Genomic DNA, 26803 nt, shown 5'->3' with positions numbered 1-26803 from the left:
CTGTGGCCCAGGAAGGCAGTGGAGGATGGCCCAGGTGCTTGGGCCCTGCACCCCATGGGAGACCAGGAGAAGCACCTGGCTCCTGGCTTCGGATCAGCGCGGTGCGCCGGCTGCAGCGCACCAACCGCGGCGGCCATTGGAGGGTGAACCAACGGCAAAAAGACCTTTCTCTCTGTCTCTCTCTCTCTCACTGTCCACTCTGCCTGTCAAAAAAAAAAAAAAAACAAACAATAATAATAACAATAAAAAGCCCTTTACTGTCACCGGTGAACGAAGCAGCTCCCACGCGAGGCTGGTGACACCGGAAGCAAATGGATCCCTGGAGTCCAGTAGCAAGAGGAGAGGCCGGACTGAAGCTTCACAGCCCGGGGGCATCGGGGCTGGCCACGGCCAGAGTGGACACAGACACACAGCGGAGGAGCAGGCGCCGGCCATGGGGGCACCGCCGGGAAGGGACCGGGCCGCGCCGTCCCTCCCAGGCTCCGGGTGGGGGACCAGCCCGGTCCTGGCGCTGCCCGAAGTGACCACGACTCCGTCACAGCCGGCGGCCTCGCCTGCCCCTCCCGTCCCCCCGTCCCCGCGGCTCGGCAAGGCCGCTTTCTCCCCGGAATGCGCGGGCGGCCGCTTCTGGGGGCCATGCTGAGACCCCCAGCCCCATCCTCCGTGCCGAGCCCGGCCTCTCCGGCCACCGGACGCCCCCGGGCCCGCGGCGCCTTCCGCAGGGTGGGGGCGGGGCGCGGCGTGGGCAGGGCCGTGCGCGCGGGGCGGGGCCGGGCGGGAGGAGCGGCGCGCGGCCCCCGAGCGCGCCCACGCCGTCCCGGCCGCGCCGTCCCCGCACGCGGCCCTCGACCCGCTCGGCGACCCCGCGGCCCACCCCGCGGCCCACCATGGGCGCGCGCTCCGCGGCCGGGCCCCGCGCGCGGGCCGGGCGCCTGCCGCTGCCGCTGCTGCTGCTGCTGCTGCTGCTCGGGCCGCTGGCGCAGGGGGCGCGGGGCCGCGGCGGCGCCGAGAAGAACAGCTACCGCCGCACGGTCAACACCTTCTCGCAGAGCGTCGGCAGCCTGTTCGGCGAGGACAACGTGCGCGCCGCGCAGAAGGTGGGCGCTGGGCCTGGCCGGCGGTGCGGCGGGTGCGCGGGCAGAGGGGCCCAGGCCCGTGCCGGCGGGGCCGGGCCGCAGGGCCGCGGGTGGCCGCTCCCGGCGCCCGGCTTCTCCTTGGACGCTGGCCCCATTCATTCGCGGCGTTTGAATGGGCCCCGCTGGGAGCCAGGCGCCGGCCGCGCGCCCCGGCCCCCGGCGTCTTCCGGCTCCGCCCGGGCCCCTGCGACCCGCGTGGCGGGGCCGCTCGAGCACCCAGCGGGCGCGGGGCTTCCCCCTGCAGCCGCGCTTGCTCTGAGGCTGCGCCGGAGCCTGCGGCCCCCGAGAGCGCAGCGAGCCCTCCCCGCGGAGGCCGGGAAGTCGGGGGCCAGGGTGGCGGCGCCCGCGCGCTGCCCCCCGTTAGTGCTTTGCTGGCGGTTGGCCCTGCGGTCTTGGAGTGGAGAGAAGCTTGGGTTGGGGGCTCTGCCCCCTGGAAAGCCGGTGGCGCCAGGCCCGTGGCTGCGCTTCTTCGAGCTCCGTGTCTGTATCTGTTGAACGGCTCCGTTCGAGGTTGCAGTCAGAGGAGTTGGTACCTTCCTGGCTCACTGTGGCAGCCAGTTAGCGCCAGCTGTTGGCTTGGCCAGGGTGCAGATCCACGAGGCACGGCCTTGCTGGAGAACTTTGCAGGGTTAACAAAGTTTTCTCCTCCTTGAGATGGAGCGGCGGGGGTGGGGAACCCACTAACACCCAGGTCAGGGCAGGCGTTTGGCCTAGTGGGTAGGACACGCACTGGAGCGCCTGGGTTCCTTACCCAGCTCTGCTCCACACCGGCTTCCTGGGACGGCAGACCCCGGGAGGCAGCCATGGTGGCCCAAGTGGCTGGGCCCCTGCTGTCCACCCCAGAGACCTGGACTGGATTTTCAAGTCCTGGCCCAGCCCCCGGCTGTTTAAGGCATTTGGAGGACTGAATCAGGGTGAGATCTCTCTGTCTCTCTGCCTGTCAAAAATTAATTTTAAAAATGTTTAAAATTTTTTAATTAAACAGTTTATTCAGTTTTTAAAATTTCTATGTGAAAGAGAGAACATTTCCATGTGCTGCTGTACTCCCCAACGCCTGCAGCCGTCAGCCGCTGGGCCAGGCTGAAGCTGGGCCTGCTCACCCGCTGGGCCGTCCTCTGCTGCCTTCCCAGGTGCGCTAGCGGGGAGCTGGATGGGAAGCGTGAGTATCCCTGACTTGAACTAGCACTCCAGTGTGGGATGAGGGGCCTTAGCCTGCTGGACCGCGGTTGGTGTTTTAAAAAGCAGAAGGTCAGATTGGCCGATGTTCTGAGTGGCTGCCGTGAAAAGCAGGTGAATCGGTCAGCAATGCTGAGCTCTGACCGCCCTGCCCGGGTGTGTCTCCCACCTGTAGGAAGCAGTGCACGGCCGGAGGGAGAGAGCTGTTTGTCCATAGCCGGGGCGGGAAGGAGAGAGACCGAACACAGAACACCCTGGTGCCAGAGGTTGCCCTGGGTCTCTCTGATTTCACGCTGCCTTGCCTGGCCTGTTTAAAGGTGGAAATCTTTGCTTTATTTTTTTAAAGATATATTTATTTATCTGAAAGAGTTAGAGAGAAAGGGAGACAGAGAGAGAGGTCTTCCATCCACTGGTTCACTCCCCAATGGGCCACAACGGCTGAAGCTGTGTCAATCCGAAGCCAGGAACCGGGAGCTTCTTCCGGGTCTCCCACGTGGGTGCAGGGGCCCAAGGACTTGGGCCATCTTCTACTGCTTTCCCAGGCCATAGCAGAGAGCTGGATCGGAAGTGGGGCAGACTGGTCTCAAACTGGTGCCCATATGGGATGCAGGCACTGCAGGCGGCAGCTTTAGCCGCTATGCCACAGCCCTGGGCCGAAATCTTTTGTTGTAGAACAGAAAGGAGGTCTGCCTTTCTCCTGCAGGGGAAGCGCAGGGACGTGTGTCCCAGCTGACAGCTGCGTGGGCCACAGACTTGACACGCGCACCGGGTGCTGAAGGACCTTTGTCCTGGGTCAGAGCTCTTGATGCGTGGACCGCACCGACCACTTCTCTCCCTTAGCAGGACAGGCAGCGGGCCTGCTTCCATATTACAGATGAGAAAACAGGCCACAGCGCGGTGGAGGGTGGGTTCAGGTGGGACTGAATGGCAGTCAGGGAGTTTGAACCCAGGCAGGGTGCGCGTGGAGCCGTCGGCTCCACCGGTCTCCCAGACGGTAAAGCGTCTGGAATGAGGCCGCCCTGGCTGTGTTTCCCACTGAGTGTGGCTGGGGCAGGCTCCGCGTAGGGGAGACTGGCTTGTTAATTTTAATTGAGGGAAAACTGGGGCTGCCTGGGTTTCCTGAGTATAGCCAGACCTGCTTTGTGGGTTGTGAGGTTTGACGGTGCTTAAAGAAACACCCCATATTCTAATTAGGACTTGGCTAAAACCGGGGGCCTCGTGTTCCGAGTGTGGACCTTGCTGACCACTAGAAGTGGGTCTGGATCCAGCTCTGCCGCTCACTGTCTGCGAGCGTGGGCCTGTCGCTCTGCCTCTCTGAGTCTTGCGTGTGCACAGGAGATACACGGGGGTTCATTGTGGTTGCTGACTCGTGCAGAACCCGGCACTGTGTAATTAAATATTTATGTACAGCAGGGACTGCATTCAGTCATTCATTTAAAAGTTACCAAGCACCTGGTGCGGGAGCGTTCATAGCACTGCTTGTCCTGGTAGCCAAAAAGTGGAGCCAGCCCGTGTGCCCAGCAGTGGGTAAATGGGCCCGCCACTCAGTGGAGTGCGGTTCAGCCGTGAAAAAGGATTTGTGCTGACACACGGATGAACCTTGCAAAAGTGAACGCAACCACGGATCGTGTGACTCCATGTGTGTGCCATACCGAGAAGAGGAGAGGCGGCGAGAGCATTTGCCAGGGGCAGGGGTGCGGTTTGTTCCTGCTTAGCTGATTTGGGGTGATGGTCACCCCACATTGGGAACACGCACAATGCCACTGCACTGTGTGCTCTGGGGTGGCTGACGTGCGACTCATGTTATGTGTGTTTCCCCACAATTAGAAACATTACACCTGCTGTACATGGCGCTCAAGCTGGACCAGGTGGTCCCTCCCAGGGGGCCTCCATGGTGGGGTCATGGCAGGTGGACGGGCAGTGATTAACTGCACATGCGTAAGGTGAGATGGTTGTTTGCCTACGGCGAGTGGGGCGGGCACTGTTCTGCAAGAGGTTTGGCTGTTTTCGCCTCCGTTTGCAGGTGAGGAGGTCGAGGCATAGAAAGATTGAATCCCTTGCCCACGGTTCTGCCAGTGAGCGGTGGGGAGCCGGCAACGTGCGTCCTTGGAGCCTTTGCAGACCTGAGAGTAGCTGGGAGAGCAGAGTCCAGCAAGTGACCCGGGCAGGGGCTGGGAGAGCACACTGGGCAGATGGAGCAGTCAGAGCAGAGGCCCCGGGTGGGAATTGGCCTGGCCTGGGCCGGGTATGCAGGGAAGAGGCAGTCGGGTCCCTCAGGACTTGCTGTTTGGCACACCCGATGGGCTGATAACGCCAGAGCTAAGAAGTACAGGACAGGGAGGGCGGGGACGCAGGGGCCTGGGCGTGGAGGAAGAGTCACAGGACAGTGGGGCAAGGTTCACAGGTGGTGGCATTTGCCGTTGGGCCCGTGGGCTGGGGACTTCCTGAATGGCACGCTGAGAAACTGGGGTTTCTTCCTCCTTGCTCCTGGGTTGCAGTTGCTTGGAAAATGATTTCGAATAAATGAGAAGGGCAGCTGTCCATCTGGCCGTCCCTAACTGCCACCCCCAGCAGCGAAAACATGCACACGGGTCCTGCTTCCCCGTTTTTGTGGTTTTTTTTTTTTTTTGACAGGCAGAGTGGACAGTGAGAGAGAGAGACAGAGACAAAGGTCTTCCTTTTTCCTTTGGTTCACCCTCCAATGGCCGCTGTCACCAGCGCACCGCGCTGATCCAAAGCCAGGAGCTTCTCCTGGTCTCCCATGGGGTGCAGAGCCCAAGCACTTGGGCCATCCTCCACTGCATTCCCGGCCACAGCAGAGAGCTGGACTGGAAGAGGGGCAACTGGGACAGAATCTGGTGCTCCGACCGGGACTAGAACCCGGTGTGCTGGTGCCACAGGCGGAGGATTAGCCGGCCCCCCATTTGGGTTTTTGTTTATTTTGTGCCTTCTTAGCTCTTGGGACGGCACGGAGCTTGGCTCCTTTCTGCAAGGCTACCAAGACCAGGTGGCTGTGAGGTGGGACGGCAGTTGGTTCCACCCCTGACGTTGGGACTAGAACCCGGTGTGCCGGTGCCGCAAGGTGGAGGATTAGCCTGTTAAGCCACGGCGCCGGCCTTTTTTTTTTTTTTTTTAATGAGACTATTTATATGACAGGCACAGAGAGAGATCTTCTCTCTGCTGGTTCACTCCCCAAATGGCTGTGACTGAGCCAGGCTGAAACCCACATGGTGGCAAGGGCCCCAGCAGTAGGGTCAACTTCTGCTGCCTTCTCAAACATGTTAGCAGGGAGCCAGGACTCAAACCCATGCTCTGATATGGGATCCAGGTGTCACAAGGCGGGGCTTAGCCTGCTGCACCACAACGCTGGCTGTCTGTTTTTGACATTTTTGATTGAAATGTAATGCGTGCACTTCCCTGCATGTGCACCAACCTGCAGCGTTATGAAACACGCCGTAGCATGCTTATCGCACACGGGGCACGCTTATCACCAGCGTGCCAATCCAGAAGGTCCTTGCTGCTACCCTGTGGTCACTGCTCCCCTGATAGCCAACAACTTAGATTTAGTTTTGTCTGCCTGTGTCCTCTTCGGGGTTCTCTCCAGACTGTGCTCTGAGCGGAAGTGGGGGCCACTTCCCAAACCTTCCCAGGGAGGCTTCCGGCAGAGTTTCATCCACTTGGAGTCCAGCGGTGTTTTGTTTTCTGGAAACTGCTTTGTTTGCTTTGCCATTCTCCTGAGCTACTGATTCTCTCTCTCTCTCTCTCTCTCTCTCTCTCTCTCTCTCTCTCCAAGATTTATTTACTTACTTGAAAGGCAGAGTGACAGGGAGTGAGAGGGAAGAAAGAGAGAGCTTCCATCCGCTGGTTCATTCCCCAAATGGCTGTGAGGGCCAGGGCTGGGCCAGGCCGGAGCCAGGAGCCAGGAGCTCCATCTGGGTCTCCCCCATGGGTGCAGGGACCCAAGCACCAGGGCCATCTGCACTGCTTTCCCAGACACGTGGGCAGGGAGCTCATCAGAGGCAGGGCAGCCAGGACTTGAGCCGGCGCCCTGATAGAGCACTGGTGTCCTAGACAGAGATTAGCCTGCTGTGCCAGACCGGCCCCTCCTTTTTAAGACACTTGGTTTTGGCCGCTGGGGGTGAGGAAGCATCTAGAGCACAAATGACGTTGCCACTCCCCGCTCTGGTTTTAGCAGCGCTGCCCTTGATTGCCTGCGCGCGCTGCTGCCCCACGCTGCCGCCTCTGTTCAGAAAGCTTCACGTTACCAGAAAGTAGAGGCCGGGCAGCCAGAAACCCTCCACCGGGCCTCACCGGCTCCTCGCGCGTCTCTGCAAACTTGTTTTTCTTTTTCTCTACAAACATACCGCACAAGTACTTTTTTTTGTCTGAGCCATCTCATAGTAAGTGCCGGACATCTTACTAAGTTGTATTCCATAGCCCATATTCAAATTTTTTAAAAATCTGAGAGTTTTTTTTTTTTTTTAATGCCAGGATTTCTCGTTGCATTTGATTTTTTTTTAAAGATTTACTTTATTTATTTGAAAGACAGTTACAGAGAAAGGTAGAGTCAGGTCTTCCATTTGCTGGGTCACTCCCCAGATGATCCGATGCCAGGAGCCTGGAGGTTTTTCTGGGTCTCCCATGAGAGTTCAAGGGCCTGAGCACTTGGGCCATCTTCCACTGCTTTCCCAGGCCAGAGCAGAGAGCTGGATTAGAAGTGGAGCAGCCGGGATATGAACTGGCATCCATAAGGGATGCTGGCACTGCAACAGAGGCCTAGCCCACAATGCCACTGCACCTGCCCCTTCATTTTATTTGAAAGGTTAGTGAGATACAGACAGATCTTCCACCTATCGGTTCACACCTCAAACGCCAGCTGGGGCTGGACCAGGCTAATACCAGGAGCCTAGAACTCCATCCGGGTCTCCCTCACTGGTAGCAGGGACCTTGGGCCCTCGTGATGCCTCCTCCCTGCCAGCATTCACACATGATCCACACGCGTGTTCCTTTGCACTTCCATGTGCTCTCCAGCTGCCTGGAACCCTGCACCTGCGGAACCTTAGCCCTCTCTGGCTTGCTCATCGAGGCACGCTTCCCCTACAGCCTGGCTCTCCTCAGGGTTGGTTTGCGTGGGCCTGGGAAGTTCACACCCAGGAAGGCCTTGGCCTGCCCTTGGCCTTGTGGCAGGAGGGGCCTGATGCAGTCCCCGCTGGAGCGATCTCGGCCCCTCCTGCAGCGGTGGCTGGGCTTCGTTTCCCTAAGGCTGCAGGCCCCTACAATTGCTCACCTGCTCTCTCATTTTCATGTGCAAGTGGCCGTCCACACACACAGGCAGGGAGGGAGCTCTGTGTCTCTACTGTTCTGGCTGCTCCCGGCCCCCCATTAGAAGACTTTTGGCCTTGAGTAGTGATTTTTTTTTGTTTTTGTTTTTGTTTTTTGTTTTTTTCAGCGTTAGAGAGAAGACAGAGAGAGAGTTATAGACAGTAAGAGAGAGACAGAAAAGTCTTCTGTCCATTGGTTCACTCCCCTAATGGCCGCTAGGGCCAGCGTGCTGTGCCGATCCAAAGCCAGGAGCCGGGTACTTCCTTCCAGTCTCCCATGCGGGTGCAGGGACCCAAGCACTTGGGCCATCCTCCACTGCCCTCCCAGGCCACAGCAGAGAGCTGGACTGGAAGAGGAGCAGCTGGGACTAGTACCTGGTGCCCCGACCAGGACTAGAACCTGGGATGCCGGCGCCACAGGCGGAGGATTAGCCAAGTGAGCCATGGTGCTGGCCAAGTAGTGTTTTAAAGCTGATCTAAGACGTGGTAGGTGGTTCACCCTGGAATATTTCAGTCTGGATTTTTACCAAAAGTTTTGTAAAAATCAAAACCACAGTACTGGGGCTGGCGCTGTGGTGTAGTGGGTAAAGCTGCCGCCTGTGACGCCAGCATCCCATGTGGGTGCTGGTTCGAGTCCTGGCTGCTCTGCTTCTGATCCAGCTCCCTGCTGATGGCCCGGGGAAAGCAGCAGAAGATGGCGCAAGTGTTTGGGCCCCTGCACCCACGTGGGAGACCAGGAAGAAGCTGCTGGCTCCTGGCTGCAGATCTGCCCAGCTCCAGCCCTGTGGCCATCTGGGGAGTGAACCAGTGGATGGAAGACCTCTCTCTCTGTCTCTCCTTCTGTATCTGATGCTTTGCCTTTCAAACAAATAACAAAATCTTTAAAAAATAAACCACAATGCCATCATCACACCTACAATTCCTGAGTGTCTAACCTGACTCCATTTTCCTGACGGGTTTTTTTTTTTTTTTTTTTTTTTTTGGCAAAATTGTGATCCAAAGTCTACACATTGTATTGAATTGATAGTCTTTTTAAAATTATTTTCTTTTCTTTTAAGATTTATGTATTTGTTTGAAGGCAAAGTGATGGAGAGGGGGAGAGGGGGAGAGAGAGAGAGGGAGAGAGAGATCATCCATTCACTGGTTCTCTCTTTAAATGCCTGCAGCAGCCAGGGCTGGGCCAGGCCAAAACTAGGAGCTTAGAACTCCATCCAGGTCTCCCACATGGGTGACAGGGACCTAAGGGCTCGGGCCGTCCTCTGCTGCTTTCCCAGGCGCATTAGCAGGGAGCTGAACCGGAAGTGGAGCGGTAGGCACTGGAGCCGACACTCAGGTGGATGCTGACGTTGCAGGCTGTGGCTTAACCTGCTGCTGTGCCACATTGCTGGCCCCACGTTATTGTTTGTTTGTTGTTTTAAAATTATATCTAAGAAACAGACCTGCCGTCTGCTAGTTCTCTCGTCCAGTGCCTGCAGTAGCCCTGGACCAGGCTGAGCCAAAGCTGGGAGCTGGGAACTCCATCCAGGTGTCCCTGTGGTGGCAGGGACCGAGCCACTTGAGATTTTACCTGCTGCCCCCAGGCTCTGCGTTAGCGGGAGGCTGGAGTCGGGAGCTGGAGCTGGGGGTCAAACCACAGCACTCTGACGGGGACACGGGCTTCTTGAACGCCCGGCCGTTCCTCAAGTCCATACTGCACTGCAGTTTTCTTGGCTTTTCCCTGACAGCATTTTCTGTCCCAGATCACGTCCACAATGCTGTGCGGCATCGACCTCGAGTCGTCCTGGCTCCCTGGGCTCCTTGTGTGGGTGACCCTGGCAGTCTTGGGGAGCACAGCTGCAGGCTGCCCCGTGGGCGTTTGTCCAGTGGAATGGGGTGAGGGAGGAAGAGCACAGGGGTCAGGCGCCCTTCTCATTGCGTCCCATCACTGGCCATGCAGTCAAGCAGCGTTGAGTGTTTGTGCTCCTCGCCCTCTGTCAGGTGGGGAGAGCCAGTCTCTGCCTGCAGAGCTCACCCTGGTGGCTGCTTTTGGGAGCCTGATCCGAGTCGGTTTTCTTTTGCCCCATCTTGATGGTGCGCTTTCAGACTGGGCGGCACCCACCCCGGCCCCTTCCCCTGCAGAGTGAGCTCTGCTGAGTGGTTCAGATGTGAACAGCAGAAATGTGTGATCTCGCCGGCTGCAGATCTGGGCTGAGCAGGCGGCTGGGTTGGCTTCCCCCCGCTGCTGCTCGGCTCACTGGCGACTGCTTCTCCCTGCCTCTTCACGGATCAACCCTCCGCAGACACCTGTACCCCCGCCTCTTCTCAGACACTCCCGTCTTCACATCATCGCCTCTGTACAGACCCGGTCTCCAAACCCAGCCGTGGAGGGACACAGTGCAGCCGTGCCATTCCCCGCAGGGCTCCTGTGTCTCAGCGGCCGGCAGGCCAACCCCACACGGACCTGCAGATTCGAGGTTCTGCCCCGGATTCATCCTCGCCTCCCTGCCCTTGGAGGGGCGCGGTCCTTCCACCCTGGCAAAGAGCCTCTGCCCTAGATCTGCTCCCGCCTTACCTGCAGGTGCGCTGGTTTCTCAGGTGCAGCGGGTTGCAGCACCTGCTTGCAGGCTTGAGTTACGGGAAGGCGATTGCTGGCTCATTGCGTAGCCGGGGCGACCACACTGCCACTCAGGACAGCAGCTCCGTGCTTTGGGCAGTTGCTGTGTGCTGGGCTCCGGGCCGAGGTCCTCATAGGCTCTGACTTTGACTCCTCTCTCATCCCATTTCCCAGCTGAGAAAACTGAGGAAGTGGGTTGGGCAGCGAGAGCAGTAAGGGCGCGTCTTCCCCACAGACCTGCCCCTCGGGCCTTTCCTGGGGCAGCTGGTGCCGTGGACGCGGCTGCTGGCCCCTCCTCGTACAGCCTTTCTTTGCCTCCATTTGGACAAGCGGCAGACATGGCTGTGTGCTGACAAACGTGGCCCAGTCGCCTGTACTCTAGAGGTTGTAGCAGTGTGGGTGTGGCGTTGCTCTGCGGTCCTCGTCTCCACCTCGGTCCATGTCCCTGAGCGTGTCGATTCATTGTACCAGTTTTCAAACTTCCTATCAAAAAGCATAACGTGGATGCATTCTGGAATGTATTTCTTTTCTTTTTTAAAGATCTATGTATTTGGGCCGGCGCCGCGGCTCACTAGGCTAATCCTCCGCCTTGCGGCGCCGGCACACCGGGTTCTAGTCCCGGTCGGGGCACCGATCCTGTCCCGGTTGCCCCTCTTCCAGGCCAGCTCTCTGCTGTGGCCAGGGAGTGCAGTGGAGGATGGCCCAAGTCCTTGGGCCCTGTACCCCATGGGAGACCAGGAGAAGCACCTGGCTCCTGCCATTGGATCGGCGCGGTGCGCCGGCCACAGCACGCCAACCGCGGCGGCCATTGGAGGGTGAACCAACGGCAAAGGAAGACCTTTCTCTCTGTCTCTCTCTCTCACTGTCCACTCTGCCTGTCAAAAAAAAAAAAAAAAAAAAAGAGAGAGATCTATTTATTTGAAAGAAGAGTTACAGAGAGAGGGGGTGAGATCTTCCATCCTCTGGTTTACTCCACAAATGATGGCATCAACCAGGGTTGGCCAGGCTAAAGCCAAGAGCCAGGCTCTCCATCTGGGTCTCCCACTTGGGTAGCAGGGGCCCAAGGACTTGGGCCATCATCTGCTGCCTTCCCAGTCACATTAGCAGGGAGCTGGATTGGAAGCAGAGCATCTGGGACTCGAACTTGTGCTCATGGGATGCCGGCCTCACAGGCAGAGATGAACTCACTAGGCTGCAAGCCGGCCCCTCTGGGGTGTATTTCTGTACCCGGCATTATTTTAGGTACTTTTCTGTGTTGCTGCGAGGCAGCCTTCTGTTAGGTGAGCAGACTGCTGTCTCACGTGTCCTCCATTGCCCGGTGTGATTGGGTTTTTTAGTTTCTCTGTGTGCAGTGTACGCAGTGGTGCTCTGAATGGACATGGGGTGTGCAACCATCAGTCGCGGGAGGGCTATGGAAACAGCCCACCGCCCACCTCCCGGCGCCCGAGGCTGCGTGGCCGGGGGCCCGAGAGCCTGCATTGCGCATGAGCTCCGCTCCCAGGTGGGGGACCTCGCTCAGCTTTGGGAAGCCTTTGCCTTGTGCGTCTGCTTCTGATGCCCACGGGTATTGTGCACCCCACCACAGAGTGCGGGGCCACCTGTTCCTTCTCCTGTCTGTGGGCTTCTGCCCGGCTTCCTCGTCGTGGTCTGTATTTTAGTTTCTTGTGTCCGCTTTTTAGAGTGTGCAGTCCAGGGGTTGGCACTTGGTGCAGATGCTCGCGACTCCTGCGCCCATGTCAGAGTGCCTGGGTTCAAGTCCCGGCTCTGCTTCCAAGTCCAGCTTCCTGCACTGGCTGGCTCAAGCAGTTGGGTCCCTGCTTGTCCGTGCGAGAGATCTGGGTCGAGTTCTGGTCTCCTGGCCCAGCCCCTACTGACTGGGGCGTGAACCAGTGCAGATGGGGGCTTTCTCTCCCTGTCTCTCCCTGTCTCTCCCTGTCTCTCTGCCTTTTGTAGTTTTGAAACCTATGACTGAGTGGATTTTAGTTTATTCAACCAAGTTGTGCCGCCATCGCCACAATTTCAGGAATTCTCGTCCCCTCACAAAGCCGGCAGCCCCGCTCCGCTTTCTGTCCGTTTGCCGAGTTGGATGTTCCGCGGGGACGGGCACCTACGGCTGGCCTTACGCGTCTGCCGTCTCTCGTTCGGCATCGTCTTTTCAGAGTCACCCGTGGCGTGGCATGAATCAGTGCCCCGTCGTGCGGCTGGAGCCATGTTTCTCCGTCGGTGGGTGGGGTCCACGTGGTCCTTAGGGGCACACACCCCTGAGTGCCTGCAGCTGGACGATGTCTCACGGCTGATGTCCCTGCAGGAGGCTCAGGGTCAGTGCTGCTGCTAGAATCTGAGCTGCCAGTGGGAGTCTCAGAGGTTCGCTCTGTGCTCTGCATTTCACACGAGTGTCCCATCTGACACGCGAGGTAACCGCGTGAAGTGGGCATGCGAGGTAACTGCATGAAGTGGGCACGCGAGGTAACTGCACAGAGTGGGTGTGCGAGCTAACCGCGTGAAGTGGGCACGCGAGGTAACCGCCTGAAGTGGGCGTGCGAGCTAACCGCGTGAAGTGGGCACGCGAGGTAACCGCCTGAAGTGGGCGTGCGAGCTAACCGCGTGAAGTGGGCACGCGAGGTAACTGCATGAAGTGGGCACATGTAACTGCATGAAGTGGGTGCGTGAGCTAACCGTGTGAAGTGGGCGCTGTTAGCCTGCTTGTTAGCTGCAGTCCCAGAGGGCTTCTGAATATTTAACATCCACAGCCCCATTTCATCAGAGGCAGAGTGGGGATTTTTTTTTTTTTTAATATTTATTTATTTGAAAGGCAGAATGACAGAGGAGAGAACTCCTATCCTCTGGTTCACTCCCCCAGTGGTTACAGTAGCTGGGACTTGTCCAGGCCGAAGCCAGGAGCCGGGAACTCCATCCATGCTTCTCCTACTGGGTTGCAGGAATCTGGATAGTGGGGCCATCCTCTGCTGCCTTCCAGCTGCATTAGCAGGGGCGGGCACTGTGGCGTAGCGGACTGAGCCTCTGCCTGTGGTGCCGGCATCCCGTATGGGCACCGGTTCAAGTCCCGGATGTTCCTGTTCCAATCCAGCTCTCGGCTATGGCCTGGAAAGCAGTAGAAGACGGCCCAAGTGCTTGGGCCCCTGCACCCGCGTGGGAGATCCAGAAGCTGCTTCTGGCTCCTGGCTTCGGATCAGCTCAGCTCAGCTCTGGCCGTTGCGGCCATCTGGGGAGTGAACCAGCAGATGGAAGACCTTTCTCTCTGCCTCTCCTTCTTTCTGTCTGTAACTCTACCTCTCAAATAAATGAAGAAAATCTTAAAAAAAAAAAAAGCAAAGCAGCTGGTACTCACACTGGCAGTCTGATGTGGGAGGCACAGCTCACAGTCGGGCGGCCTCACCTGCTGGACCACAGCGCCCCCTCCAGAGCTGGGATTGGAACCCAGGCAGTGAGCTGCCTGGCCACAGTGCTAGCTCAGAGGTGGTTGGCTCTCCTGGCCGCGTGGCTCAACCCCAGCACCCCCTGTCCTGGAGGAACCGTCTGGCCGGGGGATGTCATTGAAAATGCTGTGACCAGTTCACCCGGATGTGGCTACCTTCCACACCTGAGCCGGCGTGCGTGTACGTGGGCGCCTCTGGATCACAGTCCGATAGCACAGGTTGGGGCATCCTAGGTGTCTGTCTGTAGGCGACGGCACAGCTACAGGTATGCATGTTTAAACAGAAGGCAGCAGCTCTGTCCGCGTGAGGTTGAGCGGCTGTCGGTGGGGACAGTGTGTCTGCGATCCCACCCCTGAGCTGCCGCATCCCCGGGAAGGCGCGGAGGAGTGGCAGGTCGCCGGAGTGACCCTTTTCTTGTTTCTGCAGTTCCTGGCCAGGCTGACCGAGAGGTTCGTCTTGGGGGTGGATATGCTAGTGGAGACGCTGTGGAAAGTGTGGACAGAGCTCTTGGACGTCCTGGGACTTGACGGTAGGTGTGGGTCGTTCCTTTAAGGTGCTGTTTGATTCTGGTCGTCCACGAGGTCTGGAGCCGGTACCCTTGGTGGTGGTCCAGGAGGAGGTTGGCGGTGGGTGAGGCGGTGGGCATTTGCTGTTGTGATAGTTGCACAAAGACAAGGCCCACCCGGAAACTGCGGTGAGGTGTAGGGGTCCCTAGGAGGCCACCCTACTCCAGGTGTGGTGCTCCGATGAAATGGATCCCTCAAGCCAGCATAGTTACTTAGGCATCGGGATTTCATAGAGCATGGTTCACTCCCAGAATTCTCAGAAGGGCTGAAGGCGGCACGTGACCCTGGACACTGCCGAAGTGGTCTGCCAGGGCTGCCGCCGCTGGGCCCATTCCAGGGCGTACAGCTTTAGCTGTGAGCCGAGCACCAGGAAGCCACTGCCAGCAGCACAGAACCACACCCCGCTGCAGGATCCCCGAGGTTTCTGGACGCACACGTGCCAGGGGAGCAGGAGGGTGGCCCCTGCCTGCTCACTTTCCAAAGCCCCAGTACGGGGGCAGCTCCAGGGCGGAGGCCAGTCTGTCCAGCGCCTTGCTCCCAGGGTCCTGGGAGGCTGGCTGGAGGGAGTGGGAATGGAAGCTGCGGGGCAGTCGACCACACCCTCCGCGTGATCAGATCGATCGATCGCCGGGGTGCAAGCTGATCTGTCTGTGTAGCCGAGAGGGCTGGTGCGGTTTAACCACGGCGGGTGCTGTCCCGCCCTCCTCGGACTCCTGGGAGGAGATGGACACTGGTCTTGGTGGGTGGTGGGGCAGAGGCAGGAGCTAGCCTGGTTCTGGCCACCTTCGCACCCTCCCTCCGAGGTGGCCTGGCGGAATCCCCACCTGTCCATTGGGCAGGGTTGGAGGCAGGGCCTCAGGGTTCCATCTAGAGTGACAGCTCCAGTTCTGCCCAGAGGAGATGTTGCCCCTTTTTGTCCCAAGAGTCTCAGCGTGTCCCTCTGCCTTCCTTTGTCCCAGCATGCCCCACGCTCTTCCAGGTGGACAGGAGTTCCCAGGAGCGGCCCCTCTGCTCTCCTTCTCTCCCCAGGGCCAAGGCCACTCTGTGCACTTGGCCTGTCCAGGTGGGCTCTCTTCCCAGCTCCACCACCCTGGTCCAGGCTGCCGCTTCGGTTGCTAAGAAGTCTGTGGCGGCCTCCTACGCAGGGTCCCCGAGACCAGCTCCACCTCCAGGTCTGGTGAGTCCCCAGAGGGGTCGAGCCGACAGCGTGCCCATGGCTGTGTGTTGTTACGACAAAAGGACACTGCCAAGTGCAAAGGCGTGACGGGCGAAGTTCCGGGAGACCGGCTCAAGCTTCCGGAGTGCTCTCCCCTTGGGGCGATGCAGGACGCGTGAAATTCCTCCAGCAGTGAGCTGTGACGACTGTGGGCTTCCATCTGCTAGGAACGCTTGTGGGAGACCCGGCACGCAGGGTTCCTGTCGGGCTGGAAGGGAGTTCAGCAGCAGCTGTGTACGTGCCCGTCTTTGGCAGGCTGCAGCCTTGCCCGGCTTGGTGCCTGGTCACAGCCCCCGTGCCAGACGAGCAGGATGTGGGTCCTGCTGTAACCAGTCATGGGGTTGAAGTTGTGTCCACGTCTGAAGCCCTGGGACCTGTGAGTAGCCTTCTTGGGGACAGGATTGAATTCCCTGAGCTCCTCCTGCCTTTGGGTGGATCCTAACTCCACTGCCCGTGGTTCTTCTACACAGTGGGAAATGTGCACACAGAGACACAAAGAAATAGAAGACGGCTGTCTGGAGAGAGAGGCAGCCTTGAGGCCGGGAACCCCTGTGGAGGTGGCAGGAGGGCTCCTCCCCCCCAGCCTGCAGATTAGCCCTGGCCTGCCGACCTCGATCCCTGCCTCTGGCCTTCAAGGCTGCGGGAAAGGAACTGGTGGTGTTTGCCGCGCCCGGCATGTGTGGTTTCGTGTGGCAGCCACAGGACACTGACACAGCCCTGCTGCCTGCAGACTCCTGGGTGCCCCTGTGGGTCCTGGACGCCCCCATTCTGCAGATGCGCACTGGCTGAAAGCCACAGTGGGGCGTGGTGCACTTGCTGTTTGTCGTCGCCCCTCAGCTGTGGGGGACCCATTTCCAGCCTCGAGTTTGTTGGATTCAACTTTTGAGAGGCCTCTCCTGACTCAGGACGTCTCCCTGCTCAGGGTGAGGATTGGAGACAGCGGTGTGGCCAATTGGGAGGGCGCTGTGTGGCCCTCAGTCCCTCCTGGGACTTGGCTGAGTCAACACAGGGCCTGGATGCAGCAATTGCATGCAATCTGCTTCCACGGGGGCCCAGATCATTCCACTTCCAGCGTCTGCATCCGCGACCAAGGAACCGCAGGGAAGCAAATCTGATGGAAGGAATTGCGTGCAGCTGAGGATGAGACAGCAGCGTGGGATCATCCTCTTGACTGGACCGGACCAGACCGAGCACGCGTGTGCCTGCGGTCCTGATGAGAGCCGCCGGCGCATCCCGGGGCTGGAACGAACTCAGCTTGCGTGTCCTGGTTTTCCCGTTGTCCGTGCTGCATGAGCTCAAAGTGGCAGAAGGCCTGGGGGATGTGTGTCTTGGGCAGGGAATCGAATCCCAGAGTTACAGATTTGGCACAAAAGGTTCCAGTGAGCACCAGGCTCAATTTCCTCCTTCAGAATTTTTTTGGGTGTTGGTTAAGACGTCAAGTGCTGGGTCAAGTGTGGTGCAACAGTGAAGCCGCCCCTTGTGATGTTGGCATCCCCGTATCGGAGTGCTGGCTGCTCTGCTGCTGATCCCTGCCAGTGCACCTGGGAAGGCAATAGAAGGTGACCCAAGTCCTTGGGCCCCTGCCACCATGTGGGAGACCTGGGTGGAGTTCCTGGCTCCAGGCTTCAGCCTGGTCCAGCCCCAGCTGTTGTGGCCATTTGGGGAGCAAACCAGCAGATGGAAGACTTCTCTTTATCTTTCCCTCTCTCTCTGTTGCTCTGCCTTTCAAATAATTAATCTTTAAATAAAAAAGATGCCCGGTGCTCAGTGTGGGTATGCACGGGCACAGCCATTGTCCAGTAGATCTGCTGGAAGGGAGAGCACTGGAAGTGAGAAGGGTGGGTGAGAGCCTCCCGCCTTCACCAGCTGGCGGACTTCCTTGGAAGCCTGCAAGGCCATCCCCACGGAAGGGGAAGATAGGCACACTGCTGCCAGGGTAGGTCAGCCAAGGTGGGTACCGGGCGCAGCCACACCCCGGCCCTTCCTGTCCCAGTGCCCCCTGGGCAAGTGCCTTCACGTGGAAAGTGCTTCTTCCCTCGCCAGCACGTGAGGAGGACTGAGCCACGGTGTGTGGGGAGGACTGAGCCACGGTGTGTGGGGTGGACTGAGCCACGTGTGCACGTGGAGGGGACACGGGTCAGGGGGGCCATGTGTGCACGTGGAGGGGACACTGGGGTCAGGGGGGCCACGTGTGCACGTGGAGGGGACACTGGGGTCAGGGGGGCCACGTGTGCACGTGGAGGGGACACTGGGGTCAGGGGGGCCACGTGTGCACGTGGAGGGGACACTGGATCAGGAGGGCTACGTGTGCACGCGGAGGGGACACAGTCAACCCGGAACAGCCCGTGCAGAAAGACAGTGGAAGGTTTGGGGCAGACTGCTTCTCACTTGGGCTGGGCAGGTGTCCCTCCCCACCTGTGTGGTCCTCTGGTCCCTGAGACCCCTCGGATGTGGGCGAGGGGCCGTGAATGTCTCCCCCTCCGGCACGTGCTTCTGTGACTTGGCTTCGGTAGTTTTTGTATCGGGGACACACTGAGGTGATACATTTTGATCACCCTGGACTAAGCAGCCTCCTCTCCTCCTAACATCCCATCTGTGTCTTTTTTGGTGTGTGGTTTCAGATGACGTGTGGCTGGCATTCTGTGAATTCAAACGGATGTGAGGATGTGGTCTTTCCCGAGAGGCCAGATAGGGAGGGCTCCGCCGGCGAGAGTGTGAGTGGAAGTGCCGCTGCTGTTCTCACTGCCGTTGGCTTCGCGTTGGAAAAGAGTGGTTTTCATGAAAACGCGCTCATCTGTGGGGACCTGCCACCTTCAGCAGCCTGGGCTGCTAGAGCAAATCCACGACATCTAGGCAGCGGGCGTTTCTTTCCCAGTTCTGGAGGTGCCCGTGCCGTGCTGTAAGGACACCTCCCTGCGTCCGTACGTGGTGGAAGCGGTGATGGCTGGAGGGGCCGCTTCCATGGGCACCAATCCCGTGTCCCTTTCATGGCCCGTCACTCCCAGACGCCCCACCCCTAGGTGTAAGCAAGTGTTAGTTTCTTCGTCGTCAGCTGCAGTAGGCGGAGCCCGTAGGGTCTTCGGAACGGTGTGTTTTTTAAGAGTGTGAAAGGGGGCCTGGCATTGTGGCGCAGTGGGTTAACCCTGCTGCCTGTGATGCCGACGTCCCAGGAGCACTAGTTCAGTCCTGGCTGCTCTGTTTCTGACCCAGCTCTCTGCTAATGCACCTAAGAAAGCAGAGGAAGATGGCCAAGGGCCTGGGTCCCCGCACCCACATGGAGACCTGGATGGAGTTCCAGGCTTCTGGCTTTGGCCTGGCCTGGCCCTCCCATTGTGGCTATTTGGGGAGTGAACCAGCAGATGGAGAAATCTCTCTCTGTGTGTAACTCTGCCTTTCAAATATGCATATTAATGTATATTTCAAATACATATATTAATAAAGTATAAATACTTTAAAGACGGTTAAGCAAACCTGCTGGTGGACGGTGCACACGCTCGGGGTCTAACTCACCTTTCCCTCACTAACTGCCACCACGAGGAAGCGGCCAGGTAAACGCAGAGTGAAACGCTGCTAGCGGATCAACCCGGAAAAGCACGGCTCCAGAACTTCCCTGCCTGGGGCCCTCGTCAGTGCCTGGGTGAGAGTGGAGGCTGACGTGGGACGTGGGCTCAGGTCCTGCCGTGGGACGAGGACACAGCTGCAGATGTGTTTCCGGGTCGCTGGGAGACTCAGGCTGCCGTGGGACTGGCAACATTCCCAGGTGCGGTGCTGGTGCCCCGGTTCTGAGGACGATGCTGCTGTCGTTCGAGGTGCATGATGGACTCCACGTGCGTCTGCAAACATTGCAACCTGCGGACGGACGTGAACACGGGAAGCAGGACACGGCCGAGGCCCACGGTTGTGTGGCCCATCTGGCTTCAGTGGGAACGCTTGGCTTTGACTGTTCTTTCAGCGTTTCCATGGAGATTTCCCTAAGTGGGGCACACAGAACGTGCTACTCCAATCACTCCAGTCTTCTGATCTTAAGATCGATTGATTTATTTGTAAGGTAGAGAGTGACAGCGAGCGAGTGCTTCCATCCGCTGGTTCACTCCCCAGGTGGCCTCAATAGCTAGGGCTGGGCCAGGCTGAAGCAAGGAGCCAGGAGCTCCACGCAGGGGCTCAAATACTTGGGCCACCACCTTCCTTGGCTTTCCCAGCTGCAGTAGCTGGGAGTTGGATCAGAGGCGCAGTAGCTGGGGCTCAAACTGGAGCTCCGATATGGGAGGCAGGAATCCCAAGTGATGGCTGCACCCATTGGGCCACAGCACTGGCCCCTCCCTCCATTTTTTTTTTTTTTAATTTAAGATCTATTTACTTATATATGAGGCAGAGTTAGAGAGGGAGAGACCAGAGAGACAGGTCTTGCATCTGCTGGTTCACTCCCCATATGGCTGCAATGGCCAAAGCTAGCCAAATCCAAAGCCAGGAACCAGGAGCTTCTGGGTCTCTTATGTGGGTGCAGGGGCCCAACACTTGGGCCATCTTCTGCTTTCCCAGGCCATTAGCAGGGAAGTGGAGAAGCCGCGACTTGAATTTGTGCCCATATGGGATGCTGGCACTCTAGGTGGAGTCTTAACCTATTTTTTTAAAGATTTATTTATTTATTTGAAAGTCAGAGTTACACACAGAGAGAAAGGGAGGCAGAGAGAGAGAGAGAGAGAGAGAGAGGTCTTCCATCCGCTGGTTCACTCCCCAATTGGCCACAACAGCCAGAGCTGGGCTGATCCAAAGCTAGGAGCCAGGAGCTTCTGGGTCTCCCACGCGGGTGCAGGGGCCCAAGGACTTGGGCCATCTTTTGCTGCTTTCCCAGGCCACAGCAAAGAGTTGGATCAGAAGTGGAGCAGCTGGGACTCGAACCAGAGCCCATATGGGATGCCAGCACTGCAGGCAATGGCTTTACCCGCTACGTCATAGCGCCAGCCCTGGAGCCTTAACCTATTACACCACAGCACCTGCCCCTCTCCCTCCATTTGTGATATGGAGCTCCATGAGTGGGTACTGGTTAGGGTTGGGTTCAGATTGAATAACAGAGACTGAGATAACAGTGGTTTAAATGAGAGGAAGCTCAGTTCTGTTATGTGGAAGTTCACAGGAAGGTGGCGGGCAGATGTGTTGGCTCTGAGGCACATTGTCCTAAGGACCACGGCACCTTCCACGCTGCCTGTTCCCTTAGGGCCCACGGGGGGGGGGGTGGCTGTGCAGCTCTGGTTGCATGCATGTTTCTGCTACTTGTAGGGAAAGACCCTCAGCTGGCACGGAACACTCCCGCATACCTGTCCTTGACCAGAACTGACTCACGTAGCTGCAAGGGAAGCTCCACCGAAAACGGGACGATTATTACCGTGGGAGTTGACGGACAGTTTACAGTGGCTGCCCTGTGTTGTCTCAGCTTTCTGTGATGGGGACGACACTCTTAGTCCCTCGAGGTGTTGCCGGGACTCCCTCCCTCCCTTTCTTCCTTCTTTATGATTGATTGATTGATTTGAAAGGCAGAGAGAGAGATCTTCATCTGCTGGTTCATTCCCCAAATGGCTGCAATGGCCCGAACTGGGCCAGGCTGAAGCTGAGAGCCTGGAACTCTATCTGGGTCTTCCACGTGGGTGCCGGGGCCCCAGCACCTGGGCCTTCCTCTGCTGCTCTCCCAGGTGCATTAGCAGGGAGCTGGATCAGAAGTGGAGCAGCCAGGACACGAACCACATGGGATGCCGGCGTCACAGGTGGCAGCCTAACCAGAACTGTGCCATGACGCCGGCCCCACCAGGGCCCTGTAGGCCCAGCGCCGGCTTGGAGAGAGATCCCTGAGCCCCATGTGAGTGACCGCCCTGCTTCTCTCTTCTGTCCCACAGTCTCCAACCTGTCCCAGTACTTCAGCCCGGCCTCGGTGGCCAACAGCCCCGCCCGTGCCCTGCTGCTGGTGGGCGTGGTCCTCCTGGCCTACTGGTTCCTGTCTCTCACCCTGGGCTGCACCTTCAGCGTCCTGCACCTGCTGTTCGGCCGCTTCTTCTGGATCGTGCGGGTCGTCCTGTTCTCCATGTCGTGCGTGTACATCCTGCACAAGTACGAGGGCGAGCCCGAGAGCGCCGTGCTGCCGCTGTGCTTCGTCGTGGCCGTCTACTTCATGACCGGGCCCATGGGCTTGTACTGGCGCGGCAGCCCCAGCGGCCCCAGCGGCCCCGGCAGCCCCGGCGTGGAGGAGAAGCTGGAGCACCTGGAGAACCAGGTCAGACTGCTCAACATCCGCCTCAACCGGGTGCTGGAGAGCCTGGACCGCAACAAGGACAAGTGAAGGTCGGCCGGCCGCCTGGGTCCTCTCCACCAGCGCGGGCTCTCGGAAAACCAAAAAGGAGGAAAAAAAATAGCAGCAAACCCTAAACACTCTTAATAAACACTGCTGAGCGAGACGGTGGCACTTTGGGAGGGTGTGGAGAGGGCAAGGAGGGCGTCTGTCCGACGCCACGCCACGTGTCGGCAGCGGGAGGAATATTTTTTAAACAAAGGCTGTAACCATATTAGCTGTACAGTCAGAGATTTATCTGTGCATAGAGCATAATGTTACTTTTTTCAGGCATTTAAATACATCTTTTGTAAGGCTTTTTTAATACGGGCAGATGGAGTGAAGTTTATTCAGACTTTACGCTGAGGGGGAGAGTGTGCCGCCTTGTGTTTCGGGAAGGTTCCGGCGTGTTTGCCTGCGCAGCTTGTGGACAACACCCTCTCTCGGGTCCTAGCCGGCCCCGCCAGGCCCTGCAAAGCCCGGTCCATTATGCTCGGGGGAGGCCGAGATCCATTTTCCTCTGTATTTTAACCTCCACATTCCCGAAAGGAAAATGCAAGGACGGGGCTGGGACACATCTCTGGGGCCTGATGCCAAGAGCCGGGGAGGTGTTGACGTCCCCAGCACCTGCTGGCCGACTCCCGGCTGTGGTCTGCGTGGGAACGCTGCGCCCTCAGGTGCTTCGTTTGTTTCGCTTGGTTGTGGTTGACCCGGGACTCCTGGCCTTTGCTTGCTGCTCACAAAGCAGCCTGGGGTCATCAGGAGATCCTGGTGTCGATGCGTGCTCCGTGCTTTTGGTCTGCAGAGCGTTGTGTCCTCGTTTGAGGTCATCTCTGGGTCCATGGTGGGTGGACAGCTGTGTGGGTCCCAGGCCGGGGAGCTTCGGGGAAGATGGGCCCTTGCTGGGATCTCACTGGGATCTCACTGGGAAGGGAGCTGGCTTTTGCAGGAGGTGGTTTCGCAGGCTGCTGGGGACGGCACCTGTCCCCCAGAGCCCTCCTGCGGATTCGCACGGACCCCTGTCGGATCTGGGGGAGCTCAGACCTTATGGTCGCCCAGGCGTCAGCCTGAAGGCTTAGCTGTCTGCCAGCTCTTGGGAAGCTTGTGTGTGAAGTTGTATTTTTGGTTGCAAGTGTCTGGAAGAAGATGTCTGAAGCTTGTATTTCTAAGGTGCACATCACGGGACCCAGTCTCTCCTGCATCCGGGTCTCCCTGTTCTCCAGGGTTGCCTGGCTGAGCCTTTATCCTGGACTCGGGATTGAAGCCATTCCAGTCTTGTCGTTAGACACACAGACGATCCACGTTGGCACAGGTGTGAGTGACGGGATGTCCTCCTTGCCCTCTGTCCTTCCCTGTGACCGGCTGTGCCACCTTTAGGTGCCGAAATGCAGCCAGGGGAACACCGGCACCCTGCACCGTGCCAGGGAGCCGGGCCCTTGCCCTGCCTCCTCCCTTGTGGCTCAGGGAGATGCCTGGTGGTGAAACCATCCTGGGCTGGGTGTGACCTCCCCTCTGCTCTCCCTCCCCGGCTTCCTCCGGGTGTGCAGGGCGCTGAGCTCGCCAGGCGCAGACAGACATCAGCAGTTGGCTAAGGGTGGACCCTGGAGCCCCTCCCGTTTTGGTTGCACTCGAGGGACAGCGGCATCCTCACTAGGCAGAGCTGGTGACGCCGGAGCACTTGAGCCCAGCGCGTTATCTGGAGTTCTCATCGATGCCCTAGATGTCAGCTGCGAAACGTTTTTAGCGATTTTTAATACACAGATTCCACTTTTGTTCAGGAAAATTCTTGGCCCCAAATAGTTTGGGGTTTTTTCTTGGTTTATTTCTCCATCCCACAGAAGCTTTGTAGGGCATTTGGCCTCCCCTCGCCATCTCTCTTTTCTCACTTTTGTATGTGGAAAAATGTATTTTTGTACACATTTCTCATACCTGGAAGAGAAACTTTTGTAATCTTCAGGGCTGAAGGGTCGGCTAGAGCTGTGCTTCGCGGGGTGTGATCCCAGAACATTCCGGTGAAAGTCGCTGGGGATCCGTTACCATTCTTAGATGTCTTTAGTTTCATGTTGTTGGCGTCCCCAGGCGCCAGTATCCCAGGAGCTAGCCTGTAGGGTGGGAGGCGTGGCCAGGCAGAGCCCTGGGTGTGTGCGGGCCTGGGGGGGTCGCCGGGAGCCACGCTGCCCTCCCTGGCGTCTTCCCTTCACGCCTCTGCCGGGAATCGCTCCTGCAGCCACAGCATCGCAACAACGGGCCTTGTGCGTCGTGCTGGGCTCTTCATTCAGAGGGGTGACCGAGGGCCGGCGCCCAGAGGCGAATGCCACCAGGGAGGTTTTCACAGGGGTCCCCAGCAACGAGCAGCATGGGGGGCCACGCAGGCGCTGTGTGGGGTGCAGGCTGGGGTCTGTCGTCGGGAACGTTACAACGCGACTTGCAGGCCCAGGAGGGCTGCCATGAAGGCGTGAGGGAAGCCCTGTGCTCACCGGTGGGGCTGTCGCTCAGCAGACCTCAGGAGAGGCGGAGCACGACAGATGTCAGGCAGACAGTACGGCTGACGCTGCTCCGCGCTGGCGGGAACCCTGAATCCCTGCGTGGGGTGGGCTTCGTGGTGACAGCAGCCTCGCGGGCTGCCCCCTGCTGACAGACGTAACCAGAGCCAGCTCTTGCCGGCCAGCTGGTGGCAGGGGGCAGCAGGAGTTCCCAGGGCTTCTCCCAGCTTTTACCCAGAAGCGCGTCACCAGTTTGAGTGTGGATGTTCTGGTCTTCTCGTGTGAGTGACAGAACGACACAGACGTAGGTTGCAGCAGGACCCTTACAGTTCGCCCTGGACAGTGCCCGGCGTGCTAGGCGCAGCTTTTGGTGAGAAGGCCCGGCTTTGTTCCAACACTGGATTCTATGCTTTGCTCCTCACTGGGTTTTCGACACCAGGATCTGCAGTGGTACCGGCTTCTCTCGTGGTGGCACGAGCTGATTGTCGCTTGTATTTCCACGGGGAACCCACGGCAGCTCACGGCGTCATCGACCCTGTGTTCCGATGTCCTCTGTGCAGGGTCAGAGGTCGCGCCATGTCACTGTAACATCGCATGTGCGTCCCGCGTGGTGCCATCGCTCCCGGGTGATGGCGCCGGGATTAGCACACGCTTCCAGGCCAGCAAAGCAGTTATCTCCCTCGACTGGAATCACCCTTGTGAGGTGAGGCACCATTATCAGCAGCGCATTTATGATTCCACTCGTATTTGTGCTTTGGGTTATAAATTTTATATAGCGTTAATTGGACGCTGTAGATCTGTTTGGTTTGAACACAGTGGTGTTTGTGCTTTTTAGTTCTATTTGGGAAACTGATTCTGCAAGAACCTTAGATAGACATAAATGTATTGGGCTTAGAATCATTTTTTTTGCAGTATCTACAATCTTATTTATTAAATCACTGGACTTGGTGTTATGTAGAGATATTTGTAGATTGATTTCAGAACAGAATTAAAATATTGTGGAAATTACGGCTTAATAAACGTTTGTTGTAATTTTGTTGCATGGACTTTTACATTTTATTTTGTATTACACTTTAAATATTAATACATAGAGAATAGGTTTCTGCTTCAGATATGATCCCAAGAATGCAACGACACTTCCCTCCCCGTCTGGACTTCTTAAATACACTCCTCACTCCCAGTGGAGCATCGGGGCATTCCCTGGTGATTCATGGCACCGATCTGGGCCCCAGTCAGGAATGCCCGTGTTCCACTCCCTTGGGGGTAGGCTTGCTGGCTTGAAACCCAGCTGCCAGACTTGAATTTCAGATAAACAACCCCTGCTCTTTGTAGCAAAGTATACCCCAGTTGTTTTGTTTTTGTTTTTTTAATGATTTATTTGAAAGGCAGAATTGTAAGGACAGAGAGAGAGAGAGATCTTCCATCCACTGGTTCACTCCCCAAGAGGCTGAAAGGGCCAGGGCTGGGCCAGGCCCAAGCCAGGAGCCTACAGCTTCGTCTGGGTCTCCCATGTGGGTGGCAGGAGCCCAAGCACTTGGGCCATCTTCCGCTGCTTTTCCAGGCCATTAGCAGGGAGCTGGATCACAAACAGAGCAGCCGGGACTCAAACCCCTGGTACTCAAGTGACGCCAGCGTCCCAGGTGGTGGCCTAACTAGTGCCATAGCACTGGCCGCTATATCCCAGATACTGTGTGGCACGTAATTATGCTAAGGCGGTATTGGCTGTTGATCTGAACGTCAGACTCGTCCTGTGTGTGGGGTGGTGCGCCCCAGCAGGATGGAGCAGCTCTTACAAAGCCCTCGGCGGCACCCTGACCTCCTGTGTGAAAAATCGTTTCCCTACCAAACCCTGGGCAAAGACGACGGGGGTGCAGTCTCGGGAAGCGCACTCAGGAGCCCAGAGCACGGGCTGGGCGTACACGGCAAGCACCGCACAGACCCACACGGGCCGGTTTGACGCTGGACCCTGTGATGTAAGTTGGAGGCTCCTGGGCAGTGGTCACTGGGAGAGTGGGCAGGAGACGCGAGGGGGCAGGTGGTTGGTGACAACACAGTGCAAGGTGTCCAGGCAGAAGCCAGACCCAGTAGGAAGACAGCTCATTTGAGTAAAACACCTGTGATCAAAAGAACAGCTTTGTAAGAATGTATTTTTATTTTTAAAGACTTATTTATTTGAAAGGCAGAGTTAGAGAGGTAGAGACAGAGAGAGGTCTTCCATCTGCTGGCTCACTCCTCAAGTGGCCACAAGGGCCAGGGCTGGGCCAGGCTGAAGCCAGGAGCCAGGAGCTTCTTCCAGGTCTCCCACGTGGGTGCAGGGGCCCAAGGACTTGGGCCATCTGCTGCTGCTTTCCCAGGCCATAGCAGAGGGCTGGGTCAGAGTGGAGCAGCCGGGACTGGAACCGGCGCCCATATGGGATGCTGGTGTTACAGGCAAAGGCTTAGCCTACCATCCCAAGGGAACTCAGGGCCTCCAGAAGTAGTGGACAGGGTCTGCTGACCGAGGGGGCGCCAAGTACTGCTTAGATTCCTCTCCTCCAGCAGGCACTTGGCTGCCTGGAG

At 58.0% G+C, this 26803-nt stretch overlaps 1 protein-coding gene across 1 annotated transcript; it reads left to right on the top strand.

Moving 5' to 3' along the window:
• Positions 1-887: 887 nt before the first annotated feature.
• BRI3BP (BRI3 binding protein) lies at positions 888-25282 on the top strand. The gene is made up of 3 exons (XM_062182556.1): positions 888-1097; positions 14090-14192; positions 21334-25282. The coding sequence occupies exons 1-3, from the start codon at positions 888-890 to the stop codon at positions 21771-21773; spliced, it is 753 nt and encodes a 250-aa protein (XP_062038540.1). The 3' UTR covers positions 21774-25282.
• Positions 25283-26803: the final 1521 nt, after the last annotated feature.

The sequence above is a fragment of the Lepus europaeus genome, chromosome 23 (genome assembly GCF_033115175.1).
Source record: "Lepus europaeus isolate LE1 chromosome 23, mLepTim1.pri, whole genome shotgun sequence".
Taxonomy (NCBI): domain Eukaryota; kingdom Metazoa; phylum Chordata; class Mammalia; order Lagomorpha; family Leporidae; genus Lepus; species Lepus europaeus.
Note: the sequence above shows the minus strand (reverse complement) of the source record. Positions and strands in the feature narration are given on the sequence as shown.

Excerpts from the sequence above, each read along its gene's own strand:
- BRI3BP (XM_062182556.1), top strand. The coding sequence starts at position 888 with ATGGGCGCGCGCTCCGCGGCCGGGCCCCGCGCGCGGGCCGGGCGCCTG. Across the intron at positions 1,098-14,089 it reads ACGTGCGCGCCGCGCAGAAG|TTCCTGGCCAGGCTGACCGA; the intron begins GTGGGCGCTGGG and ends TTGTTTCTGCAG. Across the intron at positions 14,193-21,333 it reads GGACGTCCTGGGACTTGACG|TCTCCAACCTGTCCCAGTAC; the intron begins GTAGGTGTGGGT and ends TCTGTCCCACAG.